Source organism: Thermobia domestica, chromosome 12 (assembly GCF_964235325.1).
Source record: "Thermobia domestica chromosome 12, izTheDome1.hap1.1, whole genome shotgun sequence".
Lineage (NCBI taxonomy): Eukaryota > Metazoa > Arthropoda > Insecta > Zygentoma > Lepismatidae > Thermobia > Thermobia domestica.
The window spans coordinates 9,461,213-9,474,473 of NC_137465.1; the positions used below are offsets into that span (position 1 = coordinate 9,461,213).

At 36.3% G+C, this 13,261-nt stretch overlaps 1 protein-coding gene across 3 annotated transcripts in view; it reads left to right on the forward strand.

The window, feature by feature from the left end:
• The window catches only part of LOC145666324 (poly(A) RNA polymerase gld-2 homolog A-like), an 83,495-nt gene that overhangs the window by 33,119 nt on the left and 37,115 nt on the right, over positions 1–13,261 (forward strand). For all 3 annotated transcript variants that reach the window (XM_081733427.1, XM_081733426.1, XM_081733428.1), the window contains exons 5-6: positions 3,600–3,701; positions 8,335–8,503. In XM_081733427.1, the coding sequence (XP_081589553.1) occupies positions 3,600–3,701; positions 8,335–8,503 (271 nt within the window). The remainder of the gene's footprint in view (positions 1–3,599; positions 3,702–8,334; positions 8,504–13,261) is intronic.

The following is a 13,261-nucleotide window of genomic DNA, read 5'->3' on the forward strand; positions in this document are numbered from 1 at the left end:
TGTCTCCCACGATTGCTAAACGCTAAGTCGTATGCGCTTATGACATGATATCTGGCAGTAAATATTGTTTACCAAGATCAATAGGATAATCATTTCAATATAGCAGGGTGTCTACTGATACTGGAAATACTTGGATTGTACTGGAATTTAATTTTGATACTGATAATATTGGAAATATACTGGAAAAATCATGAAAACTGGTAATTTGTCAACAAGACTTTTCTGTAATTGTTTTAATAGTCTTAGAAACAATTTTGTATCCATTGAGATTGTAAATTTTTCCAAAACAATTTTGTATACATTTTGTAATTAGATATTTAAAGCAATGGGTGGAGTGGAGGGCTGTGAGGGGAGTTGGGAAACCCTTTAAAACATGTTAAAAATCTTGTATTCAAAAGAAAAGAAAAAAAAAAGGTTAACTAAGTTTATTAAAAATAAAATATTCTTTTGATGGTAAAACAATTACAAACCTAAAATCATCAAGAGTGTGATTATTCTTAAAGAACTTTTTAAAAAATCGAATTAGGTACAGGAAAAATTTTGCTGTTAGTTATACTGAATATACTGGAATTTTGAAAATGAAACTCAGTACACACCTTATATATATATATATATATATATATATATATATATATATATATATATATATTTGGTTCATCACTCATCATCACCGTCTCCTTTAGTCTAACCGGCATAACCGTGGGACGTAAAACTCAAAAGATTTCATTTTCATTTTTTTTTTCGAAGTTTGATTTCTTTTTAATACTACAGCGGAGATAATCCTTTTCTGTGGTGGAGAAAAATGGAGGCAGAATGGAGTTGGACAATAGTTACAAAGGAAATAATAGAACATCCCGGAAGGTCTATGTTATTGGTGCTGAAAAATATTAGTCTAAACTTCGACAATAATTTCTAACAAATTACAAATTCAGCAATCAAATTTAATTTAAATAATTTCTAACCAACTACAAATTCAGCAATGACAAATTTATTTAACTAATTACAGAATAAAAGATTTATAGAACCAAGTAGTGGTAATTGTTCATTTTGCATCTTCATTCTAAAGGAAGGTGAAAAAAATTACTTGGCGTAACATACTGCCCAGTTCCCTAAGACATGTTGTTTTAAAAAAACCTCTACTGGTGATTTCTTCGGTAGTTTAATAACTCCCTTGACTCTGACACATTGTTCCAAAAGCCCCACAACAACTAAGGGATTTTCATCAGTGCCGATCTCAGGCAGCAGGAAGCGTTAGGTACAGAGGAAATGCTTGTCTCATCGGAAGCAACATATTGATGTCATAACAAGTAGCTCGCCTATCAGATTGATTCCTGAGAAGAATTACAAGTTTTTATATAAAAACAACATTTTCTACATGAATTACAAAAAATAATTAAATACAAAGGTGACTTTCAATAAATTTCAGAATTGATAACAAAATTAGTTAAGAAAAAAGAAACCGCAGAATGGGCTCGGTTCACGATACCACACATCTTGATATTTGCCACCACTTTCTGTTTGTCCATTCTTTTCACACATTTTCTAGTACACTATCGGTTTCCTTCAGTGCCATTGCTTACCTATAAATATAATCAGAAAATAGTCATTTTCAACAACATTTGTAGTTTCCAGGTTGATGAATACATGTAAATTTAAGATTTAATTTAGAATATAGCCTGATTCAAGAAGTGTTTTAACATTTTAAAGTACGGAATCTTGTGTGTAGACATAACGTGTTCCAATCGTAAATTTAAAAGTATGAAGATGATGGTATAATGTATCTAATTTTTGAAACATGAGCAGGCATAATAGACACTTCTTTTATTTCCTAATTCGAACAGAACTATGCACATCAGCGTACCTTTTCAGTAAAATAATAACAGTAACATTGTATTTGGTTCGTAATCGCATCCCGAAGTATCATTTAAAATGTATATATACACGTATATATTATACGTGCTTCAATGGCTTTCTGTCATGAATCAAGGGTACAGAGGTAATTTTGAGACATTCTGCTTTTAGATCCGATGGAGCTGTAGGGTTATTGCAAGTTATATATCTACTTAGGAACACTTATAACCCAGTTTTAGTAACACCCGAATTCATAAAAGTGGTATTAATGAAGATAGAAAAGAAGTTACCAATCGCTAGTAAAACTTCGGAATTCTTACAGTTTGTCACTAGAGATGATATGAAAGACACTGTCAATGAAGATAAAAAGTTTTGTATTCGGATTTTTACGGATAACTAGTGCGCGTCGTATTTTTAAGAGACTGAGATACGTAAATGGAATTCCGCTTTTAAAGGAAAGAGGCTGCATTTGTAAGCGGAAGTCATCCGACCGTCCACCAGTAAGTGTTGAAACAGTGGAGCGTGTCCATACAGCTTTTAATACTTAAGTCTACTGAAGTCCACCGTAAGGGTCAGCAAAGAATTGAGCATTCAGCAGCGAACTTTGTGGATATTCTGCGCGAACGTTTGCGATTTTAGGTCCCGAAACTGTCCGCCAAACTGATGCAACTTTCATTCTGAAAGGATATGCAATCCGCTAGAAAGCGATGGTTTCATGCAATGATTAGTATGTAATGATGAAGCAATTCCACGTTTCGCTTAAAGTGGACAATCGGGGAGATGTAAGGTCCACATGCCTATGAGAAACAGATCCGGTACTCCTCCAGGGTGCATATATTTTGCGTTAGTACACAATTTTTTTTCTTCGATAAGAAAACAATCATGGAAATATTGTTCCTGGACGTGGTCATATACCTTGCTTCTGTCTTAAATTGAGCAGGACATTCCAGCTTTCATGTTTCAGCAAGACGGGCTTGTCTTCCTATTTTCACAACAAATTCTGCCCAGATATGAGAAACATCTTTGGTGCTGTGAAACAAAACTATCCCGTAGCCGCACTGGAATACCGCTTCGCGTGAGAGCAGTCAAGTCAAGCAGTGCCGGTCTGGTCAGAGGAACGATGGGTAAACTGGTCGTATTCATCAAATGATATTAGCATTGCGGCGGCGTTGTGAGGTCAATTGCGGAGCTACCTGAAAGAAAGACGTAGCAAACTTAGGTCTAGAAAGTCAGCATTAACGACGAAAGAAGCCGATGTGCTGACCAATATCACTTCTAAGGCATGAGTGCCAGAAGCCGACTGTTAGTCCCTGTTCAGCTTTTAATTGGATATTTTTATAATAACCCTGTTCATTTATAAATTTCTAAACGAACCATAACAAATGTAGACCGTGTTATTAAATTGTAATTTTTCTTTCTCTCTTCACATTTTTATAACTTTTAGAACTATTATATCGTCATTTACATAACATGAATTCAAGTACCAAATGCTATAAAGCAAACACATAAGGAAGATTTGATCTATTGCTAGCTTTATATGAAGAGGAATTCGTTAGTGCTTTTTTTTTTTCTTTAAAACTTAGTAAGTACTTGTTTCTTTGCTTTTTTAAATTTCCTATCTTATGTTTCCTATCTTTATGAGGTTCCCGATAATAATGTTGTCTAAAATTATTATTTCTATAATTTTTTTTCGCATTAATTATGTCTGTGACTATTCTTCCGTTAAATTTAATCAATTTTCGTTTCAGCTGTCAGAAGCTATTTGGAGTAGGTTCATGGAAAATCAACAAACTGAAGCAACATTTCGGAAAAAGATGATGTTGTGGAAGGATCTTTATGTATATATAAGGGTAAGAACATGTTAGTTATACTTTCTTTTGTTAGACAATTTTTGTTTGGTTGATTTCATCCAGCATTTTTTATTTATACCGGTGTCTCAGAAGTAGTGACTCGCTTGTTCTGGGGAGACGAACGTACTGGAGGAGTCTGATACCCATGTTGCAGGAGAGGAAGGATGTTGACATTTTGTGGTGGCACCAAGACGGTGCTTTATCACATTTTGCCTGGATTGTTCATGACCTTTTGAACAACACCTTCCCCAGGTGATGGATTGGTCGTCGGGGAACAGTGGAGTGGCCGCCACGATCACCAGACCTCATCCCTCCCGACATCGTCCTATGGGAACATTTGAAGGACAAGGTATATCCAAGACCCGTAAACAATGTTGCAGAATTGATGGCGCGAATCACCGAGGAATTCAACATTTCCGTTCAGATGTGCCGAGATGCGTGCAGAAATGTGCGTGTCTGAATGCAAGCGTGCATCGATGTTAATAGCTGCCAGGTGAACCTCCAAATGAAGAATAGGGATTAGATACTGTAAAGCACTTGATTTTCACATCATTCCTCTGTACCTACAATTTTGTTTCATACCATTCTTGTTTATAATGAAAACGTACTGTTCACTCAAAAGGTGAGTCACTACTTTTGGTACATCCTATAGTGTTCAGATTAGAGGGAAAATGGAGGTAGTTTAAGATGTGTACTGCTTACAAACGTAGTATTATTTTATCACTTACTAACATTATATGAAAAGGAACTAACGTAAAATATGTACATACATGTGAACGTTTAAAACAAAATAAATAAATAAAAAAAAAAAAAAATAATCTACAGAATCCTCTCTCTCTCTCAATTCTTTTACGAGGATAGTCCCAAAAGTACCCGACCTAACAAAGAAAACACAAAAAAATAAAATCTTTATTTCTCAATATAGTGTTTTTTTTTAGCACTTTACACTTTTCCCAGTGATGTTCAGTAACTTCAATACCTTGTTGATAATGAGAACCGTCGAGCTTCCCAAAATACCCATTAACCTCAGACTCCACCTCTTCATTGTTGGCAAATCTTTTGCCACTGAGCCATTTTTTCAAGTTTGCAAAGAGAAAATAACCTGAATGGCTAAATCTGGCGAATAGGGTGCATGAGGAACCAATTCGAAGTTTAACTCCTTCATTTTGGCCATTGCAGTAAAGGATGTCTGAACTGGTGCATTGTCTTCTTTTTCGTCAAATGCGGCCATTTTTCTTTGATTTCATCACTCGAACGCTGCAGAAAGTTTACATAATACCCACCATTGATTGTTTCTCCTTTGTGAAGATGAAAATTATCCCATGCGCATCCCAAAAAACTGACACCATGACCTAGCTAATTCTCTGCTTTCAATCTAGTGTTTTGACTGTTCCTTTGTCTCAAGTGTGAAGTAATGGGCCTATGTTTCATCCGTGGGTATGAGTTGATACAAAAGCTCGGCCTTATCGCTGTGAAACTTCGCCAAACACACTATTGAAACATACTCACGACGCTGTTTTTTGTTCTGTTGTGAACAAACGTAGCACCCATCTCGCGCACGGCTTTCTCATGTCCAAATTTTCAATCAATATGCGATGTACAGTACTTTCTGAAATGCCTACCAGTTCGAGTAGACGGCCTCGTTTAAACTCTGCCATCCAATATTTTACTATTGTAAACGAAGGAGCAGAACCCCCCAGAGTAGAATCTAGCTCGGCTCTGATATTGGTTGACCAAGACTTTTCAAATGAAAATATTGTATCACATAACGATAACTTTTTTTCTTTCTTTACAAATTCACTGAGAGCATTCACTATTGATGGCTGCCAAACAAATACTAAATAAAGTAGCGACTTCAAAGTTAAGCCTTATAAGGTTGTTACTTCGATCATAGTAATGTTTTTCAAACAACCACCGCCATCTATACATCAGGTCGGGTACTTCTGGGACTCTACCCTCGTATCATAAGATGTTTGGGTAATTAAAACTTAGAAAAGAAGAAAAAATGTAATAAATACACAAAACTGATTGTATTGCTCGTGCTGTACATGGTAGAGATTTCGGTATGTGTGTATATATTAATTGTACACTAATATTACCGAGCGTCCCAGGTTCGATTCCCGGAAGGGGGACACTCGGTCGAAAAGACGTAACAGCTTTTTCAGGCCAGCCGTCCTGAGTGAGGTTTTTCCTGGGTTTTCCTTATTCACACCAGGCAAATGCCGGGATGGTACTTAACATACAGATGTCATGCCGTTTCCTCCCCCCTATCCCTTGATAGCCTGTTCACCGAGGGGGCATCATCCCTCATACATAACGGACTTTTGTGGCCTTAGTTACCAATAATGCCCAGAAATATGTATAAATAAATAAATAAGAATCTACAATAATTTTATAACCAGGTCACCATCAGTCAGTCTTTCTTTTCGTAGAACTTGATTTTCGCATGAGACTACTATAATACATGCTTGTCTTCATCAGTAAATCAATTTCGCGTTTCAAATTGTATTTGATGCGTTGCTTTAAACTCTCCCCCTCCCTCGATGCATTAGATTTAACACAATTTCTGTGGCCATAGTTTGGTCTTTTATCATTGTATGTCTGGCATCACTTATATAAATAAATTCCTTCAAAAGCAATGGTGGTGGTATCAGTAAGACGTCTACCTATTTTAGGGCGGATAGGTTCATTCTCTTTTTCTGCTTTTTCAAATGAGGCTCACGGGTTTACTTAAAATCGATCAAATGGATATCTGAACGGTAATGATATATCACTTGCTCCACGCGTCGAGCTCAATCTTCACACTGTCCGTCGGTTACATTGGTCGTTTCCAATGGAGGCAGCCTTCTTTTCACGCTTGCTATATGTCTAAGATACAATACAATTCTTAATACGTACTTCTAAACTTAATGATTCTGATATTCTGTTAAAAAAACTCAGTATATTGTTCATTTTAGCTTTGGGTAAATTCTACTGTATTGATAAAACATATTCTGATCAAAAGCATATATTTATTAAAAATACTTGTGTAACAGTAAATTTATGTTTTCGTGAAGGTGGATGAAAAAAGTGTAAGGAAAACTTAATTAGCTCTGGGAAAAGTGGGTGTGATCTGTCACTATACGTTTATATTAATTAGATTGTTCTTTCATAACGTATAAGACTATGACACATTACACAAGTGTCTGTAATATATTAAGTACTGTGGTGAGGGTATATTTTATCAATACAGTAGAAAACTCAGTTTTAATACAAACTTCATCTATTCTAATATTACTTTTTATTACATTGCTCCATGTCTTTGAAATTTCCATGTTTATACATAATAATGCACTATTCTTCTGTTTATTATATTGACACTATATACGTTATTATAGTTTAATACAATCCTCCCCATTGGTCTAGTGGCTAGCATGTGTTCCTTTGGTGAACGTGGTCCCGCGTTCTATTTCCAGTGGGAGGGCACAAAAAATTTAATTCAGCATCATTCACTTTCATTAATCATACGTCTCGTGTAGCCTAAAAGGAATAATCGTGTAACGTTAAATTTAAAAATAATTCATTTCATTCTTTTGTAGTTTGTCTTCATATAATAGAAAGATGGAATTGTAATGATTTTAGACCTATTACAGTTATTTTCTTAGTTCTATCAATATACATTTCTTCTGCTGCTCATAGGAGAAGTTTAGTGTAGCAATAGTCTACCTATCAAAACAAAATAATCTGAGGCTAGATGTTCGAATTCTGTAGCATGCACATCTGTGGAAATAACAAGCAAAATCGATTTTGCAGAATTCATCGTGACCATGAGATAAAAGTCGTTTATAGATACTTATTGTAGTATATCGATCAGAAGGTTCTTCTGGTAGTTACTTCAAAGTCTCAACAGGTACTGTTACTTAGTTTTCGCGTTTACCTCTGGTGCATGGGGTCCCTGGCTCGATCCAAGCTCGCGCAAAGTGAACTTTGTGGTGGACAAACACAGTGTGCGTGGATAATCGGGGTTCCCCAGTTTCCACCCACTTTTTTCATTCATTTCTCATGACCCGTCTCTTTTAGTCTAACCGGCTTAACTGTGGGACGTAAAATTTAAAGATTTCGTATCATTTTTGTTACTTAATTTTCAAAGAAGTTCATAACTTCCCGTTAAAGAATGATTCTAGGTTTTATTGTTTGGGAGCGACATAGAATTTTCAGTTTTCACCGAATATCGTGACAAAATTTAAGGACTTCCCTCTGAAATCAAGAAGTAGCCAAAACAGTAGCATTAAGAGCAAATATGTTCCCAGCACCACCTACTTTAACGTACGTTAATGAGTTGGCTGTAATCCCTTCGTCGTCTATAACGGTTGGCCAGGTTTTTTTTCCAAAAAATTTTGTTCGGTGGTTTGTAAGGAGAGGGTTAATCAAAATGTAAGAGGGACGCACTGACCACTATTTGCTAAAGAACGTACCCTGCATAAGAGTGACATATATTTGCAATTCAACTTCCCTTTGCTCCGGGAAGAATTCCTATAGCTTTTTAAGTATAATTGGTAAACTGTAACGTAGAAGGTAGAGAGGGTTATTATTGTAGAAATGAATGTTATATATCATAGAAATATGACAGTTATTTTTATTTATTTATTTTCAGGACTACTTCCCTCGATATGGTTTATTTCTAGTAGGATCTACCATGAGCGGTTTCGGAAGTGACAAGAGCGACGTCGACATGTGCCTTTTGGTGCGTCATTCTGAGATGGACCAACGAAATGAAGCCGTTAAACATTTGGAAGTAATCTTGGAACATTTGAATAAATGTAGTATGTGAATCTAGTTTCTCTTCACTTCGTCTGTTGATACGCATTTTACATAAATGGAATGAAGAAGTTGGAAGAATGCAAGTAGAGAAGGGAAACGGTGATACGATGAGGTCCAACACAAGCTTATATCATTTGGAGTTATTGTATGAGAGATGAGCCATTATGCCCTCCTAGAATGTTACTGACGTTCGCTACACATCAGTTATTTAAACTTAATAATCAAACAGACTTTATTATGCCTGTACAGTGTGTCCGAATTAAAACATCCTAAACGAGCCGCGGTGGCTCAGTGGTAGAGCGTTCACCTGTGCTCCATGGGGTCCTCGGGTCGATCCCAGCTCGCGCCATGAACTTTGTGGTAGACAAACACAGTGCGCGTGGGTTTTCTCGGGGTTATCCCGTTTCCTTGCACTTTCTTCCACCATTTCATGAATTTCTCATCATCATCGTCTCCCTTAGCATAGCCGGCATAATCGTTGAACGAAAAACTTACATTCTAATTTTAACTGACCGTAACATCGCACATTCATTTTTAATATATATTAAAAAATTTATACAACAATGAATACAGATAAACATGATGTTTTGTCTGTGCAGTTGGTAAATTTCTGTGGCCCCCCTCCCCCCACATGCGAAACGGAGAATGTCTAAGGTTCCCTGCAGCATTTGTGCAGGACTTTTCACCACCTGGAATGATAAGAAATAAATGAATCCTTACTATTCTTTACCTATTTAAAATTTCCACAGCCAGGCTACCATCTTCCACCTAACAGCTACCACAGCTGTTTTTATCTGTTTATTATTAGTGTTTGAAATTTGGTATTTCAGTTCGGACACCCTGTATATTTATCCTGTGGAAATTTTGAAGAATCCGCCTGTTCCGTCGTCGGTTACGATGTATGAAGGAAAAGAACTAACGTCAAAACAAAACTCACATTTCTAATAATGAAAATGAAATACATAGATATTATAACATCGTCATACGTAGACTGACTATAATCGCAGTCTAGAAAATATTTGTCAAACTGTAACTCAAATTTATAATGTAATAAGATTCATACACATTACTTTCTATTGAAGAATTTGTTTGGATAATCTTAACATCCTTAGTACTATGATTAAAACAGAAAAGCTTCAGCTAAATACGGGAGCCACGGTGACTCAGTGGCAGAGCGTTCACCTCTGGTGCGCAGGGACCCTGGTTCGATCCCAGCTTGCGTCAAGTGGATTTTGTGGTGGACAGACACTGTGCATGGGTTTTCTCGGGGTTCTCCCTCTTCCTCCCACTTTCTTCATTCCATCATGTCATTAATTTCTCATCATCACCGTCTCCTTTAGCCTAACCTGCATAAACCGATGGATGTGAAACTTAGATTTCATTTAATTTTTCTTCTTCAACTAAATCAGTATAAAAATTGGGGTAATGTCAGGGCTCATAGCGAGTCACTTTTTTAACTAAAAGTTACTTCTTTTCAAGTTGGTCACTAAAAGTTACATTTTTGGGAGGTAAAATGACTTTTTCGTGTGATTTATGTTTTGCATTGGTAGTTTTCTAAGAAAAGTCTTAAAAATAAATGGAAAAAGGCAGAAATTTGTTACTTAATACTCTACTGAAAGCTTCAGTGCTTGCTGCCAATGTGAAACAATCAGCTTTATTCTCACTTCATCTTCTATTCGTTCTAAAGCACAGTAGATGGTTGGTGGATACTTAAGCTCTCAAGGTGGGGTTGAGAACCTTCTGTGTTTACTCTTCCTTCTATCATAATAGTTTTTTTAGTTTTCTCTCGTAATAGTTAACGCTCCGGTCAACGTTATGTATATGTGTGTGTTTGTGTGGTTCATCATGTTTGTCTTCTGTTATGCTTCTTGTTTGTCCTTAAGAGTAGGTGATGAATTTGAATATTTCATGGCTTTGAGAACTCTCAATGCTAAGTTAAATATAATGTCTGGGATGAAGAAATTCGGAAATAGGCCAAAACTGGTTCCACTTACTCAGAAGCTTCTTAGATCTGCTAAGTCTGCTTACCGTAACTACAAAGCATACTTAGAAAACCTAAGAAAGGAGGAAGCTCAAAAAGAAGTAAAGAAGAAAAGATTAAACAAAACAACAAACAGAGAGAGATGTGATGGAGAAATTGACAAAGGAAAAAAGGGGCATGATGATATTTTGGTCACTTTTTCGTGTGCTTTTGGTCACTTTTCAACTATTTACAAGAGACCAGACCACTATGAGCCCTGTAATGTGAGTAACAGTTTTACTCAAAAATTTTAAGTTTCTTTGAAGTTTATCACATCCTGCTGTTCTGAGAAATGAAATGCTGGGCTTTGGGGAAATATGAAGTACAGTACGAGTTTATATTCTGTGAGTGCCCTCCCCGCTTGTCTAGTGGCTAGCGCGTGTTTCTTTGGTGCACGTGGTCCCGGGTTCGATTCCCGGTGGGAGACATTCACTTTCATTAATTATTCGCCTTCTTTAGCCCAAATCTTAGGACATTATACTAAAAGAGTTAATTTCGTTCTTTGAATGGTGATTGGTCAGAGAATGCTCATATGCGTTCGCTTTTTCAGTTATATTTTATCATTTTATGTGTTGCAGTTGATACGTATTTTTTGACGATATTTACTTCTGTTTTCGTATGACGTTATACAATCTGTGTGTTTAATTTTCGGTATTAGAAATATGTTTTGTTCTTCGTTAGTTTTTTTTTTTTTTTTTTTTTTTTCATCCATACATAATGACCGACGAAGAGAACAGTACGGTTCTTTCAAATTTTCATAATTTAAATATACAAGCACAATGAAGGCAGTTTTATTTTTAAGTTACTAATAAGAGTCAGACATTCCCCTTACTACATTATAAATTATTTAAAATAAAAATTCGCACTAATTATTATTATTATTATTATTATTATTATTATTATTAGACTTCCAGACTTTGCTATACATAAATGTCGGAAGCTTTTTAGAACGGCTATGTACGTGAGCCTGTTAGCAGATATCAGAGCAAAAATGGTAAGAGATTTCGAGAAGCGGTATTCTAGAATCGAATCAGGTTTCAAAGAATAGGTTTCGTCTCTTCCATTAACCCTCTAATCGAATCAGAACTGGTAGAAATAAAGTTTTTGGTTTCAACGCTGATCGGCATAGAACAAAAAATATGATAGAATCGGTAAGGTGTTTTTTTGGAATCCGTTCAAGTCTCAGGCAAAGATACTATCTCCACCCGTAACACACTACCAAACCCGGAAGTGGTTGGAGTTTTTCTAGTACTTCCGGTTTCAATATTAATTACACAGAGCAAAAGCGGCAAAAATTTCAAGCAGCCTTTTTTTAAATCGATTGATATTCTCAAAAATAGGTTGCATCTAGTCCGTTAACCCTTTACTCAAACCGCAGGTAAGAACTTTGTGGCTAAGCGGTTAGTGTACACGCCTTTGAAGTGAGAGACCAGGGTTCGATTCCCGATGAGAGCTCATGTGGTTCCGATTCCACGTTTCATATAGCCTCGCTGCTGAACGGGACATTAAACTCAAATTCAACTCAACTCAATTCAAACCGCAAGTAGTAGATATCAATCATTTCCGGTTTCAACATTGATCATTTAAAACTATAATAGATAGCAACAAACGATTCTTTTGGAGTAGTTTAAAAATCGAAACTACAGCTTCCATCTTTAACTCACAATTCAAACCGGAAATGAGAGAAATAATCCTTTTCAGTTTTAGCTTTTATCGAAAAAAAAAGTTATGTTTATTTTTCAGTCAATTCAGAATCTTGGATTCGATCTTCTGCTGTATCTTCTGCTTATGGATCTTCTGCTGTATCTCTCTACTAAGACTAGAAGTAGTTGATATTTATTACCAGATTTCGTGTCTGTCCCTCTTTTGTAATCTAAAGTTACAGATTTCTTTTAATATTGCATTAGAATAGTTTGGAAGTCTATCGTAGTTTCACAGCTGAGAAACAAAACTTATTGTTGTTGTTGTTATTATTTAACGATGTTGAACGACCATGAAAAAGGCAAGAAATTGGAGCAAAATCAACGAAAGTAAAAACAGTCATTAATGCAGCTCCTAAGGTCACAAACGTTTGATCTGTACAGAAGTCGGGGCCGCGGTGGCTCAGCGGTAGAGTGTTCATCGGGTCTTTGGTTCGATCGCAGCCCGCGCCAAGTGAGCTTTGTGGTGGACAGACACCGTGTGTGGAGTGTTCTCGGGAGTTCTCCCATTTCCTGCCATTTTATTCATTCTACCATTTCATTCATTTCTCATTGGCACCGTTTTCTCTAGCACACACGGCATAACCATGAAACTTAAAGATTTAATTTCATTTCATTTTTCTGTACAGAGATCATGACAAATGAGTTACAGGTGAAATGAGTGAGTTCGACTCGAATAGGCAGGGTGTCTATCGGTCACGAAAGTCCCGAAATCACAAAACGGTCATGAAAGTCAAGAAGTCGTCACGAAATCTAGCTTTCGGGTCTTTTTTAATCGGTACAAATTTAAGTAAAGACTGGAAAATTTTGTTCTATAAAACGTCAAAATTCACCACTAAAAATGTCTGTGGTCGGCTTTAGACGTTATCAAATCGCAAGCAAGGCACGCTTCTGTCGGATGCATGAAAATTAGGCATAACTCGCACCCGAATTCGCGCTTGAGAATGTTACGAAATTTTATGGTTCGATAAAGAAACGGTCACGAAAAAGTGAAGAAATTTCATTTTGGAATTTTAGTAGACATCCTGATAGAACAGAAA